The 14,851-nt window shown below is 45.2% G+C and overlaps 1 protein-coding gene across 3 annotated transcripts in view; it reads left to right on the plus strand.

Annotated features, from left to right (window-relative positions):
• Nucleotides 1–10,598, plus strand: part of RBSN (rabenosyn, RAB effector) — a 29,379-nt gene extending 18,781 nt beyond the window's left edge. For all 3 annotated transcript variants that reach the window (XM_059161824.1, XM_059161825.1, XM_059161826.1), the window contains 4 exons: nucleotides 3,434–3,520; nucleotides 4,619–4,721; nucleotides 5,976–6,080; nucleotides 6,736–10,598. In XM_059161824.1, the coding sequence (XP_059017807.1) occupies nucleotides 3,434–3,520; nucleotides 4,619–4,721; nucleotides 5,976–6,080; nucleotides 6,736–7,881 (1,441 nt within the window). In that variant the 3' untranslated portion in view covers nucleotides 7,882–10,598. The remainder of the gene's footprint in view (nucleotides 1–3,433; nucleotides 3,521–4,618; nucleotides 4,722–5,975; nucleotides 6,081–6,735) is intronic.
• The last annotated feature ends 4,253 nt before the right edge of the window (nucleotides 10,599–14,851 follow it).

Genomic DNA, 14,851 nt, shown 5'->3' on the forward strand with positions numbered 1-14,851 from the left:
GGCTACCCATCGAGCCTGGAGCCTGATGCACGACTCAATCCCAGGACTTTGGGATCATGACCTGAGCTGAAGGCAGTCACCCAACCAGTCACCCAACTGAGCCACCCAGGCACCCTTTTTTCTTTTAATGAATAAAATTTTATTGGTGCATAGCCATGCCCATTTGTTTGACTGTAGCTGCAAACTGTAGCTTTGGCAGCAGAGTTGAATAGTTGTGTCAGGCACTCTCTGGCCTGCAAAGCTAAAAATACATATTATCTGGTCCTTTACAGAAAACATGCTGACACTCTCTATGAGCATTGCTCCTTCTGCAGGTTAGTGGTACGTGAGCTAGAATTTGAAGTGCTACCACTAGAATCAGGTTACAGCAAGTCTTTTCCCAACCTGCAGAAAAGCATTTATGGGATCCAGTGCTTTTCATGTGAGGATTATCTGCCTTTGTCTTTAGCCTGTATTACCCACCTGCCACCTTTGTAGTGATGCATGTGGAATTAAATGTGTCTTTTTTTTTTTTTTTTAAGATTTTATGTATTTATTAGAGAGAGCAAGAGACAGAGCACAAGCAGGGGGAGAAGCAGTCTCCTCGCTGAGCGGGGAACACAGTGTGGGACTTGATCCTGGGACCCCAGGATCATGACCTGAGCCGAAGGCAGATGCCCAACCAACTGAGCCATCCAGCCGCCCTAAATATGTCTTGTTTAGAGCAAACCTGTATTTTTAGTTGCCCATTTGCTGTGGCAGTGTGTTATATTGTCTCCATAAAACAAAGCTTGGGGCTCCTGACTGGCTCAGTCAGTATATCATGGGACTCTCAATCTCAGGGTTGTGAGTTCAAGCCCCATGATGGGCATGGGTCCTACTTAAAAACAAAAAACACAAAGCTTGGCTTTTCCTTCATGATGTCAGTGACCACATTCTAAGTCTATTGTGTGAATCTCACATGAAAAGAAAACGAACTTTTTCATTTACACAGTCCTTAAGGGTCTTATGAGTCAGTAAATGTCTGACTTACAAAGTATGAGCAACTAAACCCAGTTGGTTTGTGCCAAACACACCCCTTCTCTTGTATGTCTCCCTGCCTCTACTCTTGTTCTGGGGCTCTTCCTCTTCCTGTTCCTTCCCCCAGTGTATGCCAGCCCATGGGGAGGGGAAAGAAGGAAGGGAATAGAAAAGAAATAGAGAAACCATTGTGGACCACCACCATTTCCTCCAGTCCTAGCAACTGGGCGTCTGCAATCCCTGGCAGCAGACAGTATAAGGCGAGGACACCTCTTTCTCCAGCCCTCCCAGCCACCACAGTCCTAGGGCCTCTCTTCTCTTATATTTGTACCTTCTCTGCCCCATTCTTCCTCTTTTCATTCCAAGAGCACTAGTTCTGGAGAACAGGAGGAAAGGACACATTTTCTTTTCTACCTGCAGTTCACTGAGCAATAATTTTGATTAGTGAAGCATATAGCCTCCCTATGGGTAGGTTGGGAGAAGCAGCTCAAGTAATTCTGATATCTGCCTCCCCTAAATGGAGTATCCTTGGCTTGGAGCACCTATCTCATGCTCTTTTCCTACCTGGAACGTACAGGAATCAACACCCCTCCTCCCACCTGTGCCCACTGGTTTGAAATTAGAGCAGGACTATCTTCTTCCTGGATGTAAGCAAGGAGAACTGTGTTCCTGGCAGTCATGAGCTGGCACTCAACTTTCCCTCAATACGTCATTCCCCCGGGGGTTCCTTCCTCTGAGTCTGTTGTTTTTCTTGCTTTGTGCCTCAGACAGCTGTGGGTCACTCACTGGGCCTCCCCATCCAGCTGGGAAACTACCATTGCTGAGCACATTTCCAGATGTCTAACTCCTACTCGTTCTCCAAAGACTGGTTCTAAAGGGCTTTAAGCTCATTTTACTCCCTCATTCATTCAGTGGATATTTACTGAACGCTAGTTGTATGCCAAGTACTATTTTAGGTACAGGGGCTGTAGCAATGAGCAGTGAAGGCCGTGTCTGCTGCCCTGGCGCTTCATTACCATGGGAGCACAGCCGTAAGTGAGTGAACAAATCATGAGCAAGATAACCAGACGTGATAGGTGCCCTGTGGGGAATACGTTTGGTCCACGTGACTGAGACAGGTAGGGGTGGGGGCGGTGCTTTCAGATTTGAGTCAACCTTGTTATTTTCCATGGGACTTGAAGATATCAAGACAAAGTGCAAGTATTCCCAATTCTGCTCTGATGTTCTTTTTGCAAACTCTGCAGTTTGAGATGATGAAACCACCTTATTGGATCCTCCAATTATAGCACACACCGAGATTTTTCCAGCTAGGGCAGGTCAGCACAGCAGCCCTTTCTGCTTATTTAACTTAAATTGCTGCTGCCTCAGGATGGGAGCCGAGTGGCCATTGCTGGGGCTGCATTAACAGCTGCAAGATCTTCTGAAGTCATTTTCTTTTCAGTGAGCACTGATGCAACTTGGCCATGTGCTAGTCACTGAGGCTAAAAATAAGCCATCATAACTGCACTTGCATTTCAGGCCTGACAGAGTGAAACCTTTGTAAACAAACAGTTCTTAGATCCCATAATAACTGCTATTGTTCCTCTGAGTTAAGTGGAATGAAGCCACTTTGCCCTTCCCTGCAGTCCCCTGCTCCACCCTTGGCAGTTATCCCCTATCTCCTCCCTGCTTTTTTTTTTTTTTTTTTTTAAGATTTTATTTATTTATTCGACAGAGAGAGAGATCACAAGTAGGCAGAGAGAGAGAGGAGGAAGCAGGCTCCCTGCTGAGCAGAGAGCCCGATGTGGGACTCGATCCCAGGACCCTGAGATCATGACCTGAGCCGAAGGCAGCGGCTTAACCCACTGAGCCACCTAGGCGCCCCTCCTCCCTGCTTTATTTGGTGTCCACGTGCCTTTCTCATGTGGGGAGCAATTGTTCATGAGGCCCAGGAGTGTTGGCAACTGATACAGTGCCATGCTGGGTATGGCTAGATGTTGGGGATTCCTTGGTCAGCTTTCTCGTTATTCGTGTTCTCCCTGGGGATAGTCTTTGAGTGAGAAAAGCCCACTGCTTTCTCCTCGGATGCAGGGTAACCTGCTTATTTAGTAAGCCACTTCTTATGTCTTACTAGGTATGATGAAATTGTTCAGGGAAAGTAGGCTGAAGTAGATTCATTTGCATTTATTTTGATGATGAGCATTAAGAGCTAGTCCTTAAAGGCCTAGGCACAAATCTGTCCGCGTGGCGTCTGCAAATTAAAAACAGCTTCCAGTTGATTAGCACTTAAAGGAATGAGCCCTGCATTATGTACAAGAGTGTGAAATAATACCACTTGGAGAGAATTAGCTGTTTCTCCTTTTGTAAGACCCTAGACCTTTAGAGCCCTTTTCCACACCACTCTCTAGTCACCATGGTGAAACTTGAATGAAACATTTCCATGATTTTTCTTTAGTGCTGGGGAGACAACCTACAATCTGGAACATGCTGGTGACCTTCGAGTGGAAGTGCAGAAAGTATACGAACTCATAGATGCTTTAAGGTGAGACCTGTGAGGTGATGTCTGACTTGCTACCTTGAGTGGAGGAAGTGCTGTTTCAGTGAGGGGGTGGGTGGCTGGCAGTACCCAGAGTCCTGGTGACAGGGCATATGTGTGAGGAGCAGGCTGAGGTAGTGCCCGCTCTGGGATGCAACACATCTCAGTAACTTGGTTTAGGTTTCTGATGTTCATTAATATTAGAGAAATAGGAACTGATTATTGACACCATCTTTATATCAGCCATTGGTTGTATCCACATCTCATTTATTCAGTCAAATTTAGCTGGTGCTACCCTTACTTTGTAGTTGAGAAGATGCATCACAACTGGCAAAGCCATGGAGCCAGGATAGAAACCCAGATTCTTTCTTCAAGTCAAGAGCTGCCTTTTAACCATGGACTGGCTGTTGGGGTTAAATGAGCTTTTTGAGGTGTAGAAAGTATAGTGATTCAGAGGGAGAACTGAGATGAAGAAGCCTTGTTCGTCCATCTCTACAGGACTGAACATATAATTTGTGGGACCTAGTGCAAAATGAAAACACAAGTCCTGGTCAGGATTATTAAGAATTTCAAGATACAGGTCTTAAAGTGGCTGCAGCCTCCTGCTGCCCAGTGTTGCCCCCAGCACGGTCTACAAACCCCCTGGCCCAGTTTCAGCTTGTGTACCAGCCTGGCAAAGCCAGTTGCTTCCTGCCTTCCCCAACTCAACCCAATCCAGAGGCCCAGGGGGGTGTCCCTCACTGACCCCCCAGGGCCTACTCCCTTAAAAAAAAAGAAAAAGGAATTTTAAGATAGTAACACCGGAATATTAAACCAGGCATGGTCACTTACCCATGAAGTTGGTGAACTCACCATGAACTGACTGCATGTGTGGTAAGTTCCTCAGTGGCTGAGTGATGGTTAGATACCCCAGTGCTGTGTCAGGGGCCTTAGCTAGGACCAGAGGGTAAGGAATGGACTTTGCCTTCAAGGACATTCCATGGGAATCTTTAACCCACTTCCTCCATGGATGGACCTGGCACAAAAGCCCTGCAACTCAAAGATTTCACTCTTGTTTCTGGGGCTGGCAGCGCCTGTTACATTGATGTGTTTGTCCTGATTCAGTAAGAAGATCTTAACCTTAGGCTTGAACCAGGACCCTCCACCACATCCAAACACTTTGCGGCTGCAGAGGATGATCAGATACTCAGCTACACTTTTTGTGCAGGTAAAGCATCTTGTGGTGTCAGAAACGGCTCATTTGCTTCCCCTGCTTTTCTGCCTCTCAGAAGGCAGATCATGCCAATGGTTTGTTCTCTATTTGTACCTTTATTATTTTTTAAAATTGTAAATACAATTATGCCAGATTTAGAGAAAAATCTGGACTACAGAGAAAAATAAAAACTTCTTAATTCTATGTCCTTAATACCATAACATATCATTCTGGTATATTTTCCTCTTTTTTTTCATTTGTATTCGTTATATAAAGTAGTTATGATTAGTGCATATTTACAAATTTATGTCTTTTTAACACTGAATTTTATATCATAAACACTTCTTACATAGTCTTTATTTAAACAGTTACTGTTTGGGGCGCCTGGGTGGCTCAGTTGTTAAGCATCTGCCTTTGGCTCAGGTCATGATCCCTGGGTCCTGGGATCGAGCCCCACATCGGACTCCCTGCTCAGCAGAAACCGGCCTTCTCCCTTTCCCACTCCCCCGCTCATGTTCCCCTCTCTCATTGTTTCTCTCTGTCAAATAAATAAATAATTTTAAAAAACAAACGAAATAAACAGTTACTGCTTGAATGGCTGTAGAATATGACTTTCTGTGCACCATCCTTTAATTATTCCCCTTTCATTGGTCATCTGATAGATTCCTGCTTTTTCTGGTGTGACTGTAGCCTGACAGACATACTGATACATGCCATTTCTTCCTCAGGATAAGCTCCCAAGGGACTCTTCCTGGGCTATTCCTTGGGAGGAAACAGCTGATTGTTCATGGACAGACTAACCCTGGCTGGTTAGAGCTGAATTGCTTCTGTCTGGAACACCCTTTGGGAGAGCCACAGTGAACCATATCAGGGGCTTAATGACAGAGCAAGCTAGCACAGCCCTGTTGGGTTGGTTTTCCAGCACCGTATTGCAGAGAATTAGGCCCCTTCTCCTTTTGACTAGTGTTGTGTTCAGCAGTCATTTGGTGAGTGCCTTCTGTCTAGCAAGCAATGTGATAGGTGCTGCGTGTCCTGCCACAAGCAAAAAGACATTCCTGTTTTCAAAAAGCTTTTTTTCTGGAAGGAGATAGACAAGAAACAACTACAACATATAGTTTATAAGATGGGGGGAAGTGCTGTGGAGAAACATAGAGCAGGGAAGGGGTAGCGGGGGTGTGGAGCTCGGATGGGATCTTATAAACAGACTTCATTAGGCTTATCTTCTTCCTAAAAGAATTTAAATACGAAACTGCCTGTGACTCCCTACAGGAAAAGCTTCTGGGTTTGATGTCACTGCCAACCAGAGAACAGTTTGAGGAACTGAAAAAGAAAAGGAAACAGGAAATGGAGAGGAAGAAGATCCTGGAGAGACAGGCAAGTGAAATACAGGGATGCTTGCAGCCTCTTGAGCCCAGAGGCTGCTCCAGACTCCCAAGTGGTCCTCTGTGAGATCGCTCTCCGGTTTGCATCTCTCTTCTGGTCTTTTCTGGCCTTTCCTCTATAGACTCAGAATAGTTGTTTTTCTTTCCAGGTCAGACCTATTTGTGTTTCAGAGATTCTGGTGATTTTCTCTTATCCAGAATACCATGGAGGGCTGTCAGTTCTTCCTGTAGCACAGGTTGCAGAGGACCCAGACACCAGGGAGCTCTTTGTAGAATGCTCTGGAATGTGCAACACTAAGCAAAATAATGTGTATATTTAACATTGTGTGAGATTCTAGTGTAGGTGAGTGATACTAGACCTCAGAGTAAGTTTAAGACAAGCATACAGCCAGTGTATCTAAGATTGAGAAAATTTTATCCCTTAACTTACTGTCACGAATTTATTTTTGAAAATCTGGCTCTGTCTCTTCTTTCCTCTAAAAAACAAAAAGTGTGATTTGACTTAGCAATTGGGTACCATATTCCACAGGTGGGCATTTTGGAGTCTCATCACCCCAGGGACAGCAGAACTGTAGGAGTGGCTGATCGTGTGTCTTCTATTGGCCTGGTGACTGTGTTTCTTCTCTTTGGCTTTGGTGTCTCCCCAGGTTGACCTGGAATCCCAGCGACGGTTTGAGGAAAGGCAGAGTGACCTGGCGTCTCGTGCGGCCAATGGGGACGTGGTGTCCCTTCAAGGGGGACCTGCCCCCCTGAGAAAGGCTGAGGGTTGGCTCCCACTATCAGGAAGTCAGGGGCAGAGTGAAGACTCAGACCCCCTTCTCCAGCAGATCCACAACATCACATCATTTATTAGACAGGCCAAGGCTGCTGGGCGGACAGACGAAGTACGCACACTGCAGGAGAATCTGCGGCAGCTGCAGGATGAGTATGACCAGCAGCAGACAGAGAAGGCCATTGAGCTGTCCCGGAGGCAGGCTGAGGAGGAGGACCTGCAGCGGGAACAGCTGCAGAGGCTTTGTGAACGGGAGTGGGAACGAGAGCGAGAGCAGTTCCGGGCTGCATCCCTACACACGCGGACTCGGTCCCTGGACTTCCGAGAAATCAGGCCTTTTCAGCTGGAGCCTAGCAGGGAGCCTCCTACCCACCTTGCTTATACTTTGGATCTAGGCTCTTCCTCGGTTCAGAGCAGTGCAGCCTTGGAGACCCCTTCGCCCATGACAGCTCTCGAGCCAGTCAGAGTGTGGTCTGGGCCTCCAGCCATCGGGCAGGAATCCTTCCCCCAGAGCATCATGTCACAGCAAAATGAGCTGGCCTCCCTGAACCCCTTCGATGAGGAAGACCCCTCTAGCCCCACAGCAGAGGGCACTACCAGCCCTCCTGCTACAGAGCCTTCCTTTGGCCCTTCAGCCTACATCCTCAAAGAATACAATCCTTTTGAGGAGGAAGAAGAGGAGGGTGTAGCAGGGAATCCTTTCACTAACCCAGACGGTCCAGCACCCAATCCCTTCGATGAGGAAGATGAGGATCCCCACCAGAGGCCCTCAAGCCCTCCTGTTCCTGGCAACCCCTTTGAGGAAGGTACCTGTACCAACCCCTTTGAGATGGACAGTGACAGTGAGCCCGAGGGCGAGGAGCCCATAGAGGAGGAGCTCCTCCTCCAGCAGATTGATAACATTAAGGCGTACATTTTTGATGCCAAGCAGTGTGGCCGCCTGGATGAGGTGGAAGTGCTGACAGAGAACCTGAGGGAGCTGAAGCGCACCCTGGCCAAACAGAAGGGGGGCACCCACTGACCCCACTGACTGTGGGCAGGGCATCTTTGGGCCCAGGGCCTGGCAGGAGCCTGTGGAGCAGGACGGGGCTGGTGGGCACGATGAGGGAGGAAGAAGGGGGACACCTAGGATGCCCAGAGGTTAGGGCAGGGAATCTGCTGCTTCGTGCTATGCACTTGGAGGTTTTTTCCACCACAGTTGGATAATAAAGTAGAAACAGGAAGAATCAGCATTCATGTGCTGTATTTCCTGGGTTTTTTTCTAATTTTTTTTTTTTAATTGGGTTTTCCCTTTAGAAGGGATTTTAAATTTCATTACTGAGTGTAACGAAATGCAGTGTATTGGGGAGCCCTCATGGGTCCATTTGCTCCTGCCTCATCTTTGGTCTTTATGCAGTATTACAGGGCACTTTCTTTAGCCAAGACAGACAAGATGGATTCCTTTAAACCTTGCTCTGGTCTGAGAGAAGTCTGTGCCCCTTAGGCTGTGGGTTCTTTCACCTGGGACTTCCTCTGCCCTGCTGGGTACATCCCACCTGTGCAGCAGAAGGGGGAAGGTATTACTATGAAGGTAGTTGTTGAGACCCAGGAGAGCCCAGCACCTCTTTTTAAGAGGGGGCGACGGGGTGATGTTCTACCAGGGCATTTCCCTGTCAGTTAAAGTCCTTGATTGTCTCTTTCAGGAAGTTAAACTTCGGTGCCAGGGGTATCACTGGGTCTGACCATGGTCTGTTTAGAAAATAGAAGTGGTGAACTTTTCAGTTGATGGAGGCAGTAGTACTAGGGAGAAGAGTGTCTACCCAGATGTTTCTCCTAATGACTAATGGAACAGTTGTCTGTCCCGGGAGAAACCTTCCTCTAGGACTTTGATGAAATTACTCTGACTTGGGCTTTTTCAGAGGGCCCAGTCTGTACTTTAGGATTAATAATCAGGAAGCTTTTGTGGAACATTGCCAGGAGAATGGAGGCTTCCCTGAGTCAGAAGATAAAACGATTTTCAGGGCTAGTTGATCAGCCTTCTTCCCTTTTGGTTCACCCTGTGCTGACCTGGGGCACCAGTGAGGTTTTTCCTACCAATATTTAGTATTAAGAAATCAAAGTGTTTGAAGAGGCACAACACAGGAACATTCCAGTAGCACCACACCACTTGAACTCTTCATCAGTTAAGGGCAGAAAGGGAAATTGTTATTTTAGCTCTGGTGCTTTGGTTTACATAATCCTTAACTAATGTCTGACATTATGATACTCAAGTGTGCTCAGCTCTAGGTAGAGTTCCTGCGACTATGCTTTTTGATTAAAGAACAATAACTGACCACTAGTCACTTTATACTGCTTAACTAACTCTGGGTCATACTTTGATTACTGGTGTGAAGGCTGAGATTCATTTTGTTACCTTCCGGAAAGACCCCTGTTGGTCTTGAGAACGTTAGAAGAACTGTGATGTAAAGGTAGTCTGTATTTTTGTTGACACTATTCACGTTTCTTTGGCATTTGTTGGATCTTTGGGCTAATGAAAAGATCCTCCATAGGGGTGCGGGAATGGGATATGGGTGGAGGTTGTGTGGAGGACCCTTTGCATTGGGGTTCTGTTCACAAAGGAATGTGAGTGGATTACTAATGTCAACCAAGTTCCCAGCCTTGCTGATTGTTGTGTTTGGGAATTCGACAACCAGGTATCTAAAGTTTTGCCTGGTATAGGCAACTTTCTTCCTTCTCATGCACTTCCTGCTGTCATTATGGAGGGTTTCATGGATGGCTGGTATGCTTCCTGTTGCTAGTCTGTCATTGCTCTCTGATCAAAGAGGATGACGCTGTCTGCACCAAAAAGCAGGTAGTTCTGGAAGCTAAATGCTGCTTTCCATCATAATTACTTTTCTTGTGAGAATATATCTCTTCATTAGCTAGTGATTTCTATTCAGACTAGTTTTCTGAACATACCCTTTTCCTGAAATCAACCCAGGTAGTAATCTGTAAGTAACTAAGAGCATTAAGAACCACACTTATAAGAAACTTTATTTTTAAACTTAAAAAAAAAAAAAACCACTGAATATACTAAACCAAACTAAAACCTGATGTGATTGAATTCTTCCATGAATTCTTCCATTTAATTCTTCCATGGCTGTATTCTCCTATAATCATAGAGCTGACAGGAATTAGAATTCTCTATCCCTAACGTTTCCCAGAATTCACATAAGCACAAAGTTGGATTTACAGAGATGGGTTATCATTAGCGTAGATAAAGATGGCCTATGAACTGCAACCACAGCTTCAAGTGCTTACCTCATGTGACTGTTTCACTCTTCCTGCAGTTCTTTGAGGCAAACAGGCATTGGCAGCTCTCCCTAGACCTAAGATCATGTATGGAATGTATGGAAGAGACTTTGGGAATTCAGGCATCAGATGAAGTTGGCTTTTCTTTTTTATGCCTTGTTTGTATTTTTCCATGTCTAATACACTAAGAACACTTACTCATTGTACTTGCAGTTCAATGTGTCTTTGCTGTTCAGATACTAAAGTATACTTCTGAGTCATCATGTACCAGGTGGTGGGTTGGACATACATTGGCGTAATTAGGCCTTGGGACTCAAAGAGAAGCTGGTCTCTATCAGGTCACAGACTATGGTAGCAGATTGTCAGATTGTCATTTGACAATGACAGCTTGAGGGTCATTGTTTGCATGCACTACTCTGGGGCCTTGTATTGGAACCTTTTTTAAAAAAAATAAACTAACAAATGTTAGTGGTTGGGTGTATATGTGTATATGTGCACGCGTGTTGGAAGTGAGAATTACCAAATAACATCTCTGTTCCTGCCTCTTTCTTGATCATCATCTGAATATCATAAGGCCTCTGGACAAAAGGTCACTAGGCTCTTAATGTGGTAAATGAGGGTTCCAGTTCTGCCCTTATCCCTAGTTATTCCTGCACTGTTGATCAGATGAATTATTTCATACAAGAATAATGCGAGACCTTCTACAATCTCATCAACCTCATTTCAAGCCAGAAGAAACTAAGTCTCAGAGAGGTTGAGGACTCTTATGGCTGCCATTTGTGCCAGGCACTGTGCTAGCTTTTCACATATTCCCCCTTTAGCTCATCAGCAGGCCAGTGCAATAGTTACTCAGGTATTTAGTTGGCAGAGAAACAGGTTGAGAGAGGTTAGCCAGGCCAGAGGTCACACAGCCAGTCAGTGGTAGAATAAGGATTTAAAGCCTGGGCTGCCTGACTCTCTGCTCTAAGTAGCAAGAAGGGCTCCACCTGGGTCAGGCAGTGGGCGTGCCCTAGCACTGTGGCCTGTGTTTTATATGGACACTCATGTTTCTAATGTGGGAAGGGACATTTCAGAAGTGCCTTTTGTGGACTTTAAGATCAAACCCTCTCTTGCCTGAAACTCTTCAGGAGCTCAGCATAGTTTTTAAAATACTTCAGAAAGTGGGGCGCCTGGGTGGCTCAGAGTAGGTTAAGCCTCTGCCTTCGGCTCAGGTCATGATCTCAGGGTCCTGGGATAGAGCCCTGCCTCTGGCTCTCTGCTCGGCCAGAGCCTGCTTCCCCCTCTCTGCCTGCCTGCTTGTGATCTCTCACTCTCTCTGTCAAATAAATAAATAAAATCTTTAAAATAAAATACTTAAGAAAGGGGGAAATAAACACCCCACTTCTGAAAGGACTTCTGGTTTCAGCTCAGGCAGCAAGGAGTTTTGAAGTTGTCATTCCTGCCCTTACATCAAGAGAAAGGTGGACAAACAAAATCAATGACTGTCCTTGAATGCATCAGAGTGCTTGAGTGCAAGGCAAACTGCTGCCTTGAAATCTGGAGAGTCCCCTGGAGCAGAAGCCACTGGAGCCAGAGCTGGTAGGAACACTGATGGTATGTGGGAGGCTGAGTGTTGATTAGCATCTGAGTAAGGAACTCTTGGGGGCCACAGCCCAAGGGACACCACACACCTTTATGGTTTTGCCTCCAGGAACCCCACCTGTTTTTCACAGCTTATTGCTGAGAAATATTCCCTGGTGGCTCTAGCAGGGGAAGGGGAAGAGTAATCTTCGTAAAATAAACTCTGAGCATTCCTCAGGGAAAAGATTTTATGAGAGTCTAATCCTACCCAGGGAAGGGTGTTTCTCCCACTCCCTCTAACCTTTCCATCTCATCTAAGTGGGGGGGAGGTAAGAGAAAACTTGTTTTTCTATATATTCCACGACTCAGCTTTTTTTTTTTTCTTTTGAAGATTTGTTTAGAGTGGGGAAGGGGGAGAGGGAAGGGGAATCTCAAGCAGACTCTGCATGGAGCATGGAGCCTGATGTAGAGCTCAGTCTCACATTGAGACTGACTCTGAGATCACAACCTGAGCTGAAACCAACAGTGGGATGCTTAACTGACTGCACCACCTAGACGCCCCAACTCACACATACTGGCACTAAATGTTTGGGTATTTTTTTCCCCACACCAATTCTTTGACACGATCTGGGTGTCCTACAAATTCAACTCTGTTCCTACACTATTTGTCTGGAGTTAGCATCTGATCCCACACATGAAGGGCTCCACGCCACAAGACAGCCCCCTATACTTCAGATGCTAATGACAAGTCTAAGTCTCTGGTACTTCGAGCTGACAGGCTATAAGTCAGGGTTCCTACAAGCTTCTCCTTGAGTTTGATAATTTGCTATAATGGCTTGCTAGATTACTGGTTAATTATAAAAGAATACAGTTGAGGAACAACCAGATGGAAGAGACGTGTAGGTGATATGGAATAAGGGGCATAGAGCTTCCATGCCTTCTGTGGGCACACGACTCTCCCTGAACTATCACTGAGGTATTCCTCCACCTACAAGCTCTCCCAACTCTTTTGGTTAGGGTATTTTTTTAAAAAAGATTTTATTTATTTGACAGACAGATTACAAGTAGGCAGAGGAGCATGCAGAGAGAGGAGGAGAGCGGGCTCCCTGCCGAACAGAGAGCCCGATGCGGGGCTCGATCCCAGGACCCTGGGATCATGACCTGAGCTGAGAGCAGGCTTTAACCCACTGAGCCACCCAGGTGCCCCTGGTTAGGGTATTTTTTAACGGAGGCTTCATTACATAGACATGATTGATTAAAATTACTGACCATTAGTGATTGACTCAACCTCCAGCTCCTTTCCCCTCACCAGAGATCAGAGGTTAGGGGGCTGGGGCTGAAAATTCCAACTAATCATCTGTGGCAACCAATCCCCCATCCTTAAGGGGTTTCCAAAAGTCCCCATTTGCATTAACTGGTGTGGGTAAAAGGGGCTTATTATGATAACCAAAATATATTCCTTTCATCTGTATTTCTCCAGAGCTATTTCAGGAACAGGGACAAAACCCAGGTATTATGACAAAAAAATGCTCCAGGGGACACCTGGATAGCTCAATCAGTGGGGGATGTGACTCTTGACCCTGGGGTTGTGAGTTTCAGCCCCACATTGGGTATAGAGGTTACTTAAAAATAAAATCTTAAAAAAAAAAAAAAGATGCTACTATATTATCATAAGGGAAATTACAAGGGTTTCAGGAGCCCTAGCCAGGAGTCAGGAACAAAGGCATATATATGTGTGTATATATATATACATATACGTATATGTATACATGTATATGTATATATATGTATGCATATATATGTATATATGGCTGATATGCTTTTATATATATATACATATATGCATACACACACGTATATATATATATATATATATAAATTATAATTCCACACAGATTAAGAAATACTTGTGAAGGTCACAGCCCAAAGACACACCCACTAAATACTGAGAGTTCATCAGAAGATTATAGAATGCAGGGCACCGCCTGGGTAGCTCAGGCTTAACAGTTAAACCTTTTAACTGTTTTAACCTCAGTTAAACAGGTGGCTCTGTTTAACCCCTTTTAACAGGGTTAAAGCCTCTGCCTGAGCTGAAGAGCTCAGGTCATGATCCCAGGGTCCTGGGATGAGCCCTGCTTCGGGCTCTCTGCTAAGTGGGGAGCCTTCTTCCCTTCCTCTCTCTCTGCCTGCCTCTCTGACTACTTGTGATCTCTGTCAAATAAATAAATAAAATCTTAAAAAAAAAAAAAAGATTATGGGATGCCCCCCCCCCCCAACACACACCTTACCATCACACCAACAGAGCTCCAGTGTAGCAGTGGATTATAGCTGGAAGAACTTCAAGACACACACTCTCTGAGGAAGTAACATCTAGGGAAGACCAAAGTCAAGAGGCAAGGCAAAAAGACACTAGAGGAATTTGAAGCCTCTGGGCCTACAACAATAGCAAACATTAAATACAACTCAACTCCTAGCCAGAGTAACATAAATCCTCATTCTAGAGTCTCATTTACCTAAGTTCCAGTTATTTGACACAGCCAATATTGTCTGGCTTTCAGCAAAAAATTACAAGCATGCTAAAAGGAAAAACACACACACACAGTTTAATGAGACACAGCAAGCATCAGACTTCTATGACACAGAAGTTGGAATTATCAGGGCATTTAAAATAATTGATCAGGTGCACCTGGGTGGCTTAGTGGGTTAAACCTCTGCCTTCAGCTTGGGTCATGATCTCAGGGTCCTGGGATCAAGCTCCGAATCAGGCTCTCTGCTCAGCAGGGAGCCTGCTTCTCCTTCTCTCTCTGCCTACCTCTCTGCCTACTTGTGATCTCTCTCTTTGTCCAATAAATAAATAAAATCTTAAAAAAATAAAATAACTGATCAATATGTTAAGGGGTCTAATGATAAAAAGAAATAGTATGCAAGAACATATGAGTAATGTAAGTGGAGAAAAGAAAACTCTTAGAAATAGTCAACAGGAAATGTTAGCAAATAAAAAACATTGTAATGAATGAAGAATACCTTTAAAGGGCTCATTAGCTGACTGAACACAACTGCAGAAAGAATCAGTGAGCTTGAAGATAGGTCAATACAAACTTCCCTAACTGAAATGCTGAGAGAAAAAAGAATGAAAAACAAACCCAGAACAAAATATCCAA

Source organism: Mustela lutreola, chromosome 2, assembly GCF_030435805.1.
Source record: "Mustela lutreola isolate mMusLut2 chromosome 2, mMusLut2.pri, whole genome shotgun sequence".
NCBI classification, from domain to species: Eukaryota; Metazoa; Chordata; class Mammalia; order Carnivora; family Mustelidae; genus Mustela; species Mustela lutreola.